This window comes from Lutra lutra, chromosome 10, assembly GCF_902655055.1.
Source record: "Lutra lutra chromosome 10, mLutLut1.2, whole genome shotgun sequence".
NCBI lineage: Eukaryota > Metazoa > Chordata > Mammalia > Carnivora > Mustelidae > Lutra > Lutra lutra.
The window spans coordinates 31,876,322-31,891,616 of NC_062287.1; the positions used below are offsets into that span (position 1 = coordinate 31,876,322).

The window sequence follows — 15,295 nt, forward strand, 5'->3', positions numbered from 1 at the left end:
AAGGTATTAGAAATATTATATGTAGGAACATTAGAAGATCACTGAGTCAGGAGAAAAGTGAGCTTTTAGGGAGAATGGTAGAAGATGACTTTGGAGAAAGACTGATAGGACAAAATCATATATGACTTGGGCTTTCATCCTGAGAGAAATGGAGAGAAACTCACTAGAAGATTGATTGATATTCTGTCTTATCTTTTAATACATTTGTTCCAACTATGTTGGAAATAGGAAGTAATTAACCCATTTAATGAGGTCATAAGGGTGGGGCTCTTATCTGATAGAATTAGTGTCCTTTTAAGAAGAGATACCAGAGCATTCACTTCCTCTTTCTCTGCCACAAGAGGACACAGTGAGAAGGCTGCAACTGCAAGCCAGAAGGAGAATTCTCACCAGGAATTAAATCCAATTGGCTAGCACCTAGATTTTGGGATCCCCAGCCTCTAGAACTATAAGATACTTTCCTCTTATTTAAGCCACCAAGTTTACATTATTTTGTAATGGCAGCCTGAACAGACTAATACACTGCCCCTACCATAATACTTCTGATTCTCCTTATAATATTTCTTTAATTTTTTTTAATTCACTAACTTCTAAGATACTTCTAAGATAATTTACTTGTTTATTATGTTCCCTGTTTTTGTTTGTCCTCAACTTTGAGAAAAAATATCCACAAGAGTAGGGATTTTTGTTTTGTTTTGTTCACTCATATATCTTAGTGCCTAGAATACTACCTGGAAGGTATTTGACACATTTATATGGAATGAATGAAAGAGATGTTCAGATTGCCAGATGTGATAAAAATAAATACAGCTAATTTCTGTTTTAACCTTAATGGGGTTATTTCAGGCTTTACGTTAGAAAAGAAAATATGAAATCTAAAAAATGTCCTTCCTCCCAACGATATGTATATTTATATCTTCTTAGCAATAACTATAGGTTTTAAAATCTTTCTCCCTCACCCTATAACACCCATCCTTAAATCTAATCCCTCTTTAAAAATAAAAATGAAAATATTCATAAATTCTAAATTCCTTGTTACTTGTAAGCACTATAAAACAATTGTAAAAAGTTTATGTTGAGGGGTGCCTGGGTAGCTCAGTCATTAAAGCATCTGCCTTTGGCTCAGGTCATGGTCCCAGGGTCCTGGGATCGAGCCCTGCATTGGGCTCTCTGCTTGGCAGGAAGCCTGCTTCTCCCTCTCCCACTCCCCCTGCCTTTGTTCCTTCTCTTGCTGTCTCTCTCTCTCTGTCAAATAAATAAATAAAATCTTAAAAATAAGAGTTTATGTTGAAGCTATTAATATTTTGGATGAAATAATATGTTATATGAAATACATTAAAAATAAACTTTAAAAAAATTAGCATTTGATTTCAAATGCAATATTATGGAAATGAAAGATAGTGGAAAATGTATACTAAAATAACTATTTTTAAAATCTTACAGGTATCTTTTTATAAATATATTTTTTCTGGAAGTATGGGGACAAGTTGGTTTCAAAGAAAACATTCTTCAGTGAGAACACACTGTGACTAAAAAAATAGTGGATGACTGCATATTGATTCAGGGAGGGAAACCTGTTAGAATGCCTTTCCTTGTAGAGGATTTGCATCTTAGAATTTAATTGAACAATTGACTGTAAACTAAAGAAGCCTGTCTTGTTACAAATTTAATCAATCAATCAGTAGAAAATATATCCACAGATAGGAAACATATCCACAGAAAGAATAGTTAAGAAATACATTTGAATTAAGTAAACAATGACCAATCATTCTATGGTTTTAGGTGATTTTGTTATTCTTAAGCAGACACAATGAAATACTAAGCCAACTAATAGTATTCAATAATATAAAGAATAAAGTCAAGTTTCCAAATAGAAAGCAATTTGTTTGAACAGAAAAGGGGTCTATAAGTGAAATTATCTATTTTTTATGGTTCTTTTCATACTTTCTTCAAAATGAATAAATAAGTCACATTCACAGTCATTTGATTTGATCCGAGTTTTGAATTGGGAATATTAATAAATTAATTCCAGTTATCATCAGATAGAAGGTACAGATGCAACTCATTACTTTATTTGTCAAAAATAAGTTATTCACCCTTTTTTTGTATTTATGGTGGTATATAAAGGAATTGTAAGTGATTTTTAAATACTAGCTTATGAACTCCATTAACATTTTCAGAGTTCAAACCCCAAACCAATTTTTTTTCTTTCTAATAGATATTTCTGCATTAGAGCTTGCCTCTTTTGAAATTCATTTAGGTGAAGAACAGCTATGAAAACAAAGGTCCACTGCCCCAGGGGAATTGTGGCTTTAGAGGGACTTCTTTCCTCATCACAGGCATGAAAAAAGTTGTGCTTGGATTTAGCTAGGAGCTAAAACTATTTAAAACTGTTACTTAAGAGCAGGCAAAAGTTGAGTACTGCTCCTTGGCCTTCTTTCCTACAGGATGGCATGCTAGACTTTGAGGAACAAGTGACACCATTAGATGCCTTCAAAGACAAGCAAAATTGATCATTTAAAGAAATATATTTCCCAGAAATATATATTTCCTTATGAATATAATAAAGCATAGATTTCTTAATAAGTACCTGCTGAACTGAATTTAAAAAGAACTCTCAACTTAAAAATGTTCCAGCATTCAAATTAAATTAGAAAAATGAGAATACAACTTTACAGTAGGCACTTCTAAAACAAATAAACCCCCAAAATAACAGAGTCCAAATGCCTAAGCCACACGCACACACACACTCTCTCTTTCATTTTTCCTTGTGCCAAAAATTCCTACAGTTGACATGTGTGTGTGTGTGTATACACACACACACACACACATACATACACATTTATTTTTCTCTTTATCAAAAAATAAAAGGTAGAAACAGGTGAATCAAGACGTAAGAAATCAAGATATAAGAGTAACTAGGAAACTATGGTTGTAATAGGAGGAAGATTAGATGTTTTGGATTGCCATGCCATGTGTTATGGTAAGAAGGCCAAGAACATGGTCATGGGATGAGTGAAGAACACACGTGTATGTACTGCAATGTGCCCACAAGGAAAATGTCCCAAGAATTTTGGGCAGAGTGGCAAGAGTGGGCATAGCTGCAGGCGGGAAAATGGGCTTGGTGAGTGCACAACACCAGATTTAAAAGTCAATCCATTTCCTGGCTACAAAGCAAGAGGTTTGGGCTGTCACACAAAGGAAAAGATAAAAGCATTGGGGCAGAGGTTGTAAGTATTCTTACATAAGCCTGTTTGTGTGACTTGACTTTGTGATCTTTCCAGAATTATCTATTGAAGTTAGAGATTCCCCCAATTTCTTGGATCTGCAGAGGAATCACAAGGTTAACATGGAGCTAGAAGTGAGACTAACACCCACAATTAATCATATTACAAATTAATATGTATACACAAATAGGACACTTTAGTGATAATCAAAATGATTTTTATAAATTAATAGGAACCTAATATTTTAAAAAACTAAATGTATTTTGCATGCAGATGAATATAATTCCTGTTACTCAAATTGTAAAATTTTACACAAAAATAAATTTGTTTAAATTTCATTTATTTAAGCAGCAAAATAGACAATTCCACTTCTATAACATTATGTTTAATGAGATTTATGATTACTGCACTCAGAAAGTTTACTTATTTCATATTTCCCTTCTAAACAAATAAATCAGTTTTATATTTAGATAGAAAATAAAACAAAATTGCAAATCCTTAGGATGGACAATTGCTTCTAAAGATTACACTTTGTAGATATTACATAGTTTTGTTTTTTAATTATTTATTTATATATTTTTTGCATATTTTCAGATTGTTTCATCTATATTTCCACGCATACACTCTTTTTCCATTCTAGGCTATTTTTATTTATTTTTTTTATTTCGTTATTTTTTATAAACATATAATATGTTTTTATCCCCAGGGGTATAGGTCTGTGAATCGCCAGGTTTACACACTTCACAGCACTCACCTTAGCACATACCCTCTCTCAACCTCCCTCCCCCAGCCACCCTCAGTTTGTTTTGTGAGATTAAGAGTCACTTATGGTTTGTCTCCCTCCCAATCCCATCTTGTTTTATTTATTCTTCTCCTATCCCCTTAACCCCCCATGTTGCTTCTCCACTTCCTCATATCAGGGAGATCATATGATAGTTGTCTTTCTCTGATTGACTTACTTCGCTAAGAATGATACCCTCTAGTTCCATCCACATCGTTGCAAATGGCAAGATTTCATTTCTTTTGATGGCTGAATAGTATTCCGTTGTGTATATATACCACCTCTTCTTTATCCATTCGTCTGTTGATGGACATCTAGGTTCTTTCCATAGTTTGGCTATTGTAGACATTGCTGCTATAAACATTCGGGTGCATGTGCCCCTTCAGATCACTACATTTGTATCTTTAGGGTAAATACCCAATAGTGCAATTCCTGGGTCATAGGGTAGCTTTTTTTCAACATTTTTTTTTTTTGACAGAGAGAGATCACAAGTAGACGGAGAGGAAGGCAGAGAGAGAGAGAGAGAGGGAAGCAGGCTTCCTGCTGAGCAGAGAGCCCGATGTGGGACTCGGTCCCAGGACCCTGAGATCATGACCTGAGCCGAAGGCAGCGGCTTAACCCACTGAGCCACCCAGGCGCCCCTTTTTTCAACATTTTGAGGAACCTCCATGCTGTTTTCCAGAGTGGTTGCACCAGCTTGCATTCCCACCAACGGTGTAGGAGAGTTCCTCTATCTCCACATCCTGGCCAGCATCTGTCATTTCCTGACTTGTTAATCTTAGCCCCTCTGACTGGTGTGAGGTGGTATCTCATTGTGGTTTTGATTTGTATTTTCCTGATGCCGAGTGATATGGAGCACTTTTTCATGTGTCTGTTGGCCATCTGGATGTCTTTTTTGCAGAAATGTCTGTTCATGTCTTCTGCCCATTTCTTGATTGGATTATTTGTTCTTTGGGTGTTGAGTTTGCTAAGCTCTTTATACATTTTGGACACTAGCCCTTTATGTGATATGTCATTTGCAAATAGCTTCTCCCATTCTGTCAGTTGTCTTTTGGTTTTGTTAACTGTTTCCTTTGCTGTGCAAAAGCTTTTGATCTTGATGAAATCCCAATAGTTCATTTTTGCCCTTACTTCCCTTGCCTTTGGCGATGTTCCTAGGAAGATGTTGCTGCGGCTGAGGTCGAAGAGGTTGCTGCCTGTGTTCTCCTCAGGGATTTTGATGGATTCCTTTCTCACATTGAGGTCCTTCATCCATTTTGAGTCTATTTTCATGTGTGGTGTAAAGGAAATGGACCAATTTCATTTTTCTGCATGTGGCTGTCCAATTTTCCCAACACCTTTTATTGAAGAGGTTGTCTTTTTTCCATTGGACATTCTTTCCTGCTTTGTCCAAGATTAGTTGACCATGGAGTTGAGGGTCTATTTCTGGGCTCTCTATTCTGTTCCATTGATCTATGTGTCTGTTTTTGTGCCAATACCATGCTGTCTTGATGATGACAGCTTTGTAATAGAGCTTGAAGTCCGGAATTGTGATGCCACCATCTTTGGCTTTCTTTTTCAATATTCCTTTGGCTATTCGAGGTCTTTTCTGGTTCCATATAAATTTTAGGATTATTTGTTCCATTTCTTTGAAAAAAATGGATGGTACTTTGATAGGAATTGCATTAAATGTGTAGATTGCTTTAGGTAGCATAGACATTTTCACAATATTTATTCTTCCAATCCAGGAGCATGGAACACTTTTCCATTTCTTTGTGTCTTCCTCAATTTCTTTCATGAGTACTTTATAGTTTTCTGTGTATAGATTCTTAGTCTCTTTGGTTAGGTTTATTCCTAGGTATCTTATAGTTTTGGGTGCAATTGTAAATGGGATGGACTCCTTAATTTCTCTTTCTTCTGTCTTGTTGTTGGTGTAGAGAAATGCAACTGATTTTTATGCATTGGTTTTATATCCTGACACTTTACTGAATTCCTGTACAAGCTCTAGCAGTTTTGGAGTTGAGTCTTTTGGGTTTTCCACATATAGTATCATATATCTACGAAGAGTGATAGTTTGACTTCTTCTTTGCCGATTTGGATGCCATTAATTTCCTTTAGTTGTCTGATTGCTGAGGCTAGGACTTCTAATACTATGTTGAATAGCAGTGGTGATAATGGACATCCCTGCTGTGTTCCTGACCTTAGCGGAAAAGTCTTCAGTTTTTCTCCATGGAGAATGATATTTGCGGTGGGTTTTTCATAGATGGCTTTGATAATATTGAGGTATGTGCCGTCTATCCCTACACTTTGAAGAGTTTTGATCAGGAAGGGATGCTGTACTTTGTCAAATGCTTTTTCAGCATCTATGGAGAGTATAATATGGTTCTTGTTCTTTCTTTTATTAATGTATTGTATCACATTGATTGATTTGCGGATGTTGAACCAACCTTGCAGCCCTGGAATAAATCCCACTTGGTCGTGGTGAATAATCCTTTTAATGTACTGTTGAATCCTATTGGCTAGTATTTTGGTGAGAATTTTTGCATCTGTGTTCATTAAGGATATTGGTCTGTAGTTCTCTTTTTTGATGGGATCCTTGTCTGATTTTCGCATCAATGTGATTCTGGCCTCATAAAATGAGTTTGGAAGTTTTCCTTCCATTTCTATTTTTTGAAACGGTTTCAGGAGAATAGGAATTAGTTCTTCTTTAAATGTTTGGTAGAATCCCCCAGGAATCCATCCGGGCCTGGGCTTTTGTTTGTTCGGAGATTTTTGATGACTGTTTCAATCTCCTTACTGGTTATGGGTCTGTTCAGGTTTTCTATTTCTTCCTGGTTCAGTTGTGGTAGTTTATATGTCTCTAGGAATGCATCCATTTCTTCCAAATTGTCAAATTTGTTGGCGTAGAGTTGCTCATAGTATATTCTTATAATTGTCTGTATTTCTTTGGTGTTAGTTGTGATCTCTCCTCTTTCATTTATTAATTTATTTATTTGGGTCTTTTCTCTTTTCTTTTTATAAGTCTGGCCAGGGGTTTATCAATCTTATTAATTCTTTCAAAGAACCAGCTCCTAGTTTCGTGGATTTGTTCTATTGTTTTTTTGGTTTCTTTGATTTATGCTCTGATCTTTATGATTTCTCTTTTCCTGCTGGGTTTAGGGTTTCTTTCTTGTTCTTTCTCCAGCTCCTTTAGGTGTAGGGTTAGGTGTGTACTTGAGACCTTTCTTGTTTTTTGAGAAAGGCTTGTACCACTATATATTTTTCTCTCAGGTCTGCCTTTGTTGTTTCCCACTGATTTTGAACCATTGTGTTTTCATTATCATTTGTTTCCATGAATTTTTCAATTCTTTAATTTCCTGGTTGACCCATTCATTCTTTAGAAGGATGCTGTTTAGTCTCCATGTATTTGGGTTCTTTTCAAGTTTCCTCTTGTGATTGAGTTCTAGCTTCAGAGCATTGTGGTCTGAAAATATGCAGGGAATGATCCCAATCTTTTGATACTGGTTGAGACTTGATTTAGGACCAAGAATGTGATCTATTCTGGAGAATGTTCCATGTGCTCTAGAGAAGAATGGGTATTCTGTTGCTTTGGGATGAAATGTTCTGAATATATCTGTGATGTCCATCTAGTCCAGTGTGTCATTTAAGGCCTTGATTTCCTTGTTGATCTTTTGCTTGGATGATCTGTCCATTTCAGTGAGGGGACTGTTAAAGTCCTCTACTATTATTGTATTATTGTTGATGTGTTTCTTTGATTTTGTTATTAATTGGTTTATATAGTTGGCTGCTCCCACGTTAGGGGCATAGATATTTAAAATTGTTAGATCTTCTTGTTGGACAGATCCTTTGAGTATGATATAATGTCCTTCCTCATTTCTTATTATAGTTTTTGGATTAAAATCTAATTGATCTGATATAAGGATTGCCACCCCAGCTTTCTTCTGATGTCCATTAGTATGGTAAATTGTTTTCCACCCCCCCCCCCCACTTTAAATCTGGAGGTGTCTTCGGGTTTAAAATGAGTTTCTTGTAGGCAACATATAGATGGGTTTTTTTTTTATCCATTCTGTGTCTTTTGATTGGGGCATTTAGCCCATTAACATTCAGAGTAACTATTGAGAGATAAAATTTAGTGCCATTGTATTGCCTGTAAGGGGACTGTTACTGTATGTTGTCTCTGTTTCTTTCTGATCTACTACTTTTAGGGTCTCTCTTTGCTTAGAGGACCCCTTTCAATATTTCCTGTAGAGCTGGTTTGTTGTTTGCAAATTCTTTTAGTTTTTGTTTGTCCTGGAAGCTTTTTATCTCTCCTTCTATTTTCAGTGATAGCCTAGCTGGATATAGTATTCTTGGCTGCATGTTTTTCTCATTTAGTGCTCTGAATATATCATGCCAGCTCTTTCTGGCCTGCCAGGTCTCTCTGGATAAATCTGCTGCCAATCTAATATTTTTACCATTGTATGTTACAGACTTCTTTTCCCGGGCTGCTTTCAGGGTTTTCTCTTTGTTGCTAAGACTTGTAAGTTTTACTATTAGGTGATGGGGTGTGGACCTATTCTTGTTGATTTTGAGGGGCGTTCTCTGAGCCTCCTGGATTTTGATGGTTGTTCCCTTTGCCATATTGGGGAAATTCTCTCCAATAATTCTCTCCAATATACCTTCTGCTCCCCTCTCTCTTTCTTCTTCTTCTGGAATCCCAATTATTCTAATGTTGTTTCGTCTTATGGTGTCACTTATCTCTCGAATTCTCCCCTCGTGGTCCAGTAGCTGTTTGTCCCTCTTTTGCTCAGTTTCTTTATTCTCTGTCATTTGGTCTTCTATATCGCTAAGTCTTTCTTCTGCATCATTTATCCTAGCAGTGAGAACCTCTATTTTTGATTGCACCTCATTAATAGCTTTTTTGATTTCAACTTGGTTAGATTTTAGTTCTTTTATTTCTCCAGAAAGGGCTTTTATATCTCCCGAGAGGGTTTCTCTAATATCTTCCCATGCCTTTTCAAGCCCGGCTAGAACCTTGAGAATCGTCATTCTGAACTCTAGATCTGACATATTACCAATGTCTGTATTGATTAGGTCCCTAGCCTTTGGTACTGCCTCTTGTTCTTTTTTTTTGTGGTGAATTTTTCCACCTTGTCATTTTGTCCACATAAGAGTATATGAAGGAGCAAGTAAAATACTAAAAGGGTGGCAAATACACCACGAAAATATGCTTTAACCAAATCAGAAGAGATCCTAAATTGGTGGGGAGAAAGGGGATAAAAAGAGGTTCAGAGAAATAAAGGAAACAATTAAAGAAAGAGAACGAATAAAGAAAAAATATAAAAAAGATAAAAAAGGAAAAAATATATATATTAGATAAACTAGTTAAAAAACCTTAAAAAAGAAAAGGGTAAAAGTTAAAAAAAAATTAGCAGCAGAAGAAATAAAAATGAAAAAAAAATTAAATTAACTGGAAGACTGAAGAATCATGGGGAGAAAGCCATGAGTTCCGTGCTTGGCTTTTTCCTCCTCTGTAATTCCGCTGCTCTCCTTGGTATTGAACCTGTACTCCTTGGTAGGTGAACTTGGTCCTGGCTGGATTTCTTGTTGATTTTCTGGGGGAGGGGCCTGTTGTAGTGATTCTCAAGTGTCTTTGCCCCAGGCGGAATTGAACTGCCCTTACCAGGGGTTGGGCTGAGTAATCAGTTCAGGTTTGCTTTCAGGAGCTTTTGTTCCCTGAATGTTTTCTGTAGAGTTCTGGAGGACAGGAATGAAAATGGTGGCCTCCCAGTCTCTGGCCCAGAGGAGCTGAGAGCTAGGGGCCCCACTTCTCAGTATGCCGTCAGAGAATAGCACCCAATTACTCCTGTCTCCCTGGCCTCCGGTTGCACTCCGAGCTCACCCAGCCTGCAACCGGTTCAATGTAACTCCTAGCTGAGAGCTCACTCCTTGGCTCTGTCTCTGTCTCTGTAGCCAGCTTCCCCATTCTAATACCTATAAGCTCTGTGACACTCAGACACCCCAGATACTTCTGTGACCCTGTGGGACCTGAGGCCATGCTGACCCCATGTGGGCTTCACCCTGGCTTAGCTTCTGGAATGATGTCCCTCAGCGGAACAGACTTTTAAATATCCTGATTTTGTGCTCCATTGCTCTGCCGCTTGTCGGGAGCCGGCCCCTCCCCCTGAAGTCTATCTTCCCGTCGCTTTGGATTCACTTTTCCGCCAGTCCTACTTTTCAGAAAGTGGTTGATTTTATGTTTCTAGAATTGCTGTTCTTCTTCTCTTCGATCTCCATTGGATTTGTGGGTGTTTGCAATCTTTAGATAAGCTATCTGGCTGATCTCCTGCTACTGGAAGTAGTCTCAGCCTGTTACTTCTCTGCCTTCTTGACTCCTCCTCCAGATATTACATAATTTTAAATAGCAACATGCTAAATAGGTGTCTAATAGCCATCAAGTAGACATCTTAGAAGTAGACATCAAAATGCTGCATTGCATTGTTTTACATAATATAACGTGTTAAATCTTCTTTTTATAAATTAAACAAATGTATGACTATAAATAGGCAGCACAAGGAAGTGGAGTAATGGAGAAATTCTGTACCTGATTATCTTGGTGGTTACTTGAGTCTATGCAATAAAATTTCATAAAATTTTATGGAATGACATATTAAAATTGCATATAAAAACTGGTGAAGTCTGAATATAGTCTATAAGTCAGTTAATAGCATTATATCAGTGTCAATTTTCTGATTTGATAATTGTACCACTGTTACATAAAATATTATAATTAGGGAGAGGTGAGGAATAAGTCCACAGGAGATTTTTGTACTATTTTTGCAACTTCCCATTGAGCCTAAAGTTATTTCAATAAACAAACAAATATAAATGATGTGATCTCTTCCTAGGAATTTAGAGAAGAATGCAAGATAGCTTTTTTTTTTTTTTTTTTTTTTGAGACAGTGTGAGCACATGGTGGGGTGTGAAGTAATGAGAGAGAGAATCTTAGGCAGGCTCCACACCCAGCAGGGAGCCACGGAAGGCTCTATCTCAGACCCTGAGATTATGATCTGAACCTGAAATCAAGAGTGGGACACTTAATTTACTGAGCCACCCAGACACCCAGAAAGAAAAATATCTTTATAAAAAGAGGTAAACAGTGGTTAATATTGTAATAAATAGCAAAGTTTCCAGAATCCAATGTGATCCTACTGAGGTTGCTAGCAAATATAGCTCATGACATAGGAAGGCGTTCTGGTTGCCTCTGATGTTGCATTAGAGCTTCTTACTTGTTTTTACTGTTTGCCAGCCCAGGGAGAATGGGCTTCGAGCCTGCAGGTTGTAGGAGGAGATTGGGCTGTGGTTGTCAGCTGCTGGGCTCCAGGACAGTGTGGCTGTGCTTTCTGTGATTTCCTCAACAATCACTATGCCTGGTGGGCCTGGGGGACCTATAGGAGAAAGGGAATGGATAAAGTTAAGTATAAGCCATGATGAGGAGCCATAAGAAATTGCATTTCCAATAAAGATCCCATCAAACTATCTAATCATCTTAGTGAAATACATATTTAGTGATGGAAATTGACAGTAGAAAGAGATGGGGTGAAGGCAGTTTCCTTGATTTCTGCTGGTAACTTAATTATAGATTTGATTTTTTCTAAAACTTTGTGCTTGGAGGCAACTACAAATTAGCATTATATTTTATAGGAAAAGAAAAAGAAATAATCAGAAACACACACAAGAATATGAATGTCAATATCAACTATGACTGTTGACATCAACCATAGTTTACAGCAGCAACAATAGAGAGTGATAAACAATGGTATCAGTTACAAAAAGAAGATCCCATCATTACGAAAAAGCTCTAAGTTATGGGTTTAATTTTTATTTTCAGAAAATCTGCAATGTACAAATACTGTGATGTGACTATGAAGTAGCTTAAACTTTAACAAGGGAAATATGAAGAGCTCTGAAATAATGATAGTTCAGGCCAAGGAAGGGTATATTCTAGAAGTGAGGCATGGAAAAATTTTGTGGGGAGCTAAAAGAAAGTATGATTTTGATGATGATGATGATGATGATGACAGTGATGGTTTTTGGTGGGCATGGGACAGTGGTGAATCAGATATTATTTTCCTTATGCTTATGAAAAACTGGTATAGAATAGCAATAATCTGTGAGCATGTAAACTCTAGCCTTAAAAAGCAACTGTGATCTGATGAAGAAATATACCTTTGTATTATAACCCTTAAAATAGTGATATCTATGCATGGAGCACTGGGTGTGGTGCAAAAATAATGAATACTGTTATGCTGAAAAAATAATAAATTAAAAAAATAGTGATATCTAATAGCAGTCAAAGATATGTAGAGTGTTCACATTTTAGAGGCTGGAAAGCATGTCAATTTTCTTATTAACATTCTTCTATTCTCTAATATAGACCATTCAGGGTGCAAAGATGCTTTTATTTTCAATGAAAACAAACAAAAAACCCTCTTCAGTATTTTAAGTTGTTTCTGAATTAGTCCTACCAGCATCATTCTGGCTTCACTTGACTCCTTAATCCACCTTGATACCATTGTCATTCACACCATTTGCATCTTTGCTACAAACTGAAACCAAATTTATAAATTCTTAAATCTGAATGGACTAAGTTAACTACTTTCTCTGGCTCTGGTCCTGGCTTTCTAGTCTAACTTTGCTAAGTCAAATGTGGTGATTGCAAAGTCTGATCATGAGGGGCTGAGCTAGACTATAAGGAGCTAAGAAATGGTGGAAGGCTGGAGAAATGGAGGCAGTTGGTAAAAATCCCTGGGTAGAGAATTTCAACAAGGAAGGAGCAAGGAGATGGAGAAATAATTTTAAAAGCCTCATGAAGACAATGGTATTTTTAGGAAAGGAGAAGTGAATATTTTTATCAATTGAGCCCATTCAGATTTAAGAATTTTTAAATTTGGTTTGACTTATCATCAAAGATGCCAATGGTGTGAATGGCCATGGTGTCAAGGTTGACTAGGGAGTCAAGTAAAACCAGAAACGTGCTGATAGACGAGAATAAAATAAGGAATCAAAGAAAGTGTGATGGGAAGATACAAGAATTGCAACATGTGAAGAGAAAATTGCAATTTGTGATTTAAGTGTAGGGTACTTTTAAGTGATAATTTGTGTTTATGTGGAGTGAAATGGGGAATATGATTATTAAAGTTGACAAGGTCAAGGACTTATGGAAGAATATGTTTAATTTGTCATTAGTATGAATGTTTAAAGCATTAAGACAGTGGCTAAGGATGAGGTGAAGTAAATAAATGAGATCCAGGAGCTGAAGAAGACGCCTGAGTTGTTAGACTGTGGTGACACAAATATAAAGAGTAACTATAATGGCAATAACCTAAGTGATGATGAGAATATTAACCATAATAATATTACTAATAGCATATCCTCACTTTACTGTATTAAGGTCCTGTATTTAGTATTTTGCAAACAATAAGTTGTTCATTTATTTCTATGTCACTGTGAGGTTGATCTCCCTATTTCATAGAGGATATAATGGAATCTCAGAGATTGGTTAGTCAATAAATAATAAATAAGTTAATAATCTTATTATATGTTAGGTGTTACAGTAGGCAGTAGGTGTCAGAGAATCCATTTTTCTGAGGAGACATTTCTTGCCCAAGTAATTCTGCTAGTGAATGGAACAGCTAAGATTTGAATTTTAATCTGGTTGTAAAGTCTGATTTGCCCAAAGAAGCAAGGAGTAAACAAATCCTTCCTCCTTTCATTGTTAAGCTAGAAAGTAGTTTTAATTGAAGGAATGAAAGGGAGAAAATTGTGTGTTAAGGAAAGACACATTTAAATTATGTGGTAGAGATAAAGATGACATTTGAAGAAAGCATTTAGGACTTCGTGGCAGTCTGTGTGTAGGTGGACTCTATCACTATTTCCTCCCTGTACATGCTGGCCATTCCCTCCTTGAAAAGTAGAACCTGTTCTTTCATTTCCTTGAATCTGTACTGGCCTGTCACAAGCTGTCCCAAAAGACAATGGTAAAAGTGACACTGCATGACTTTTGAGGGGACATCAAAAGAGGTTTTACAGTTTTATCCCAGGTTTTTTGAATGCTTATGTGGAAATGCTTATGCTTAGTTAGAAATCTAATTAAACAGAAGCCACCATCTGTAAGAAAGCCCAAGCTATTCATTTAGAGAAGCTTGTGGAGAAAGCTAGGTCCAACTAGATCCTAGCTATCACAGGCATCCTAGCCTAGGCACCAGACATGTGAGTGATGGCACCTTCAAGTAACTCTAGCTTCAGCCACCAAGGGACTTATGTACATGGGAGATCCCAATTACCTGACTGTGCCTGTCATCTGCTAAAATCATGAGGGCAAATAAGAGATGGATGTTTTAAGCCACTAAGTTTTGGAGCAGCAACAGATAACTGGAACAAGCTTCAAAATAGTTTGATTTGAAAGTTTGTTCATAGAGAATTTTTTAGGGGGAATCTTTAAAATCTTATGAAAAAAAGACAAAATTCTACTAATGTATTCAAATAAGAATAGTTACTAACATAATTCATTTATTATTTTAATTAATTTATTTTTATTAACATATAATGTATTATTTGCTTCAGGGGTACAGGTCTGTGAATCCTCAGTCTTACGCAATTCACAGCACTCACCATAGCACATAATCTCCCCAATGTCCATAACCCAGACATCTTATTCCTCCCCTCACCCCAGCTCCAGCAGGCCTCAGTTTGTCTCCCTCCCTGGTCCCATCTTGTTTCATTTTTTCCCTCCCTTCCCCCCATGAACCCCTGCCCTGCCTTTCAAATTTCTCATATCAGAGAGATCATATGATAATTGTCCTTTTCTGATTAACTTATTTTGCTTATTAAGCTCTTCTATATTGTCCCATTTATTCTGTTCCATTCCATCTCTTCTATTTATTTACTTATTCAAAAAGCATTTACAACCACTTATGTGTGAGACATGATAAGAAATGCAGTGGAAAATAGCTATTCGTTAACTTAAAATAATTTGCCTGAGTATTAATATTCTAGAAAATGTAAAAATAGTTTTCTTAAAAAAAGACATATTTCTTTTAACAATGGGTAATACTCTAAATTTTTTTAAAACTTCAGCTAGAACAAAAAATAATTTACAACGTAATTAATGAATATCCAAGTATTCTTCTCTATATGTGGTTATTTTTTCAAGTATAGTCCTTAGAAAAATAATCAGTGAGAGTGAACAAAATTTGTGTATCCTGGACACTCTGTGGCTGTACAATTATTTATAATTACAAACTACTGTAAATAAGTAATTGTCCAA

The 15,295-nt window shown here is 36.4% G+C and overlaps 1 protein-coding gene across 1 annotated transcript in view; it reads right to left on the reverse strand.

Annotated features, from left to right (window-relative positions):
• Nucleotides 1-15,295, reverse strand: part of CNTN5 (contactin 5) — a 1,378,753-nt gene that overhangs the window by 90,016 nt on the left and 1,273,442 nt on the right. Inside the window, exon 18 of the mRNA XM_047692818.1 lies at nt 11,256-11,414. Within this exon, the coding sequence (XP_047548774.1) occupies nt 11,256-11,414 (159 nt within the window). The remainder of the gene's footprint in view (nt 1-11,255; nt 11,415-15,295) is intronic.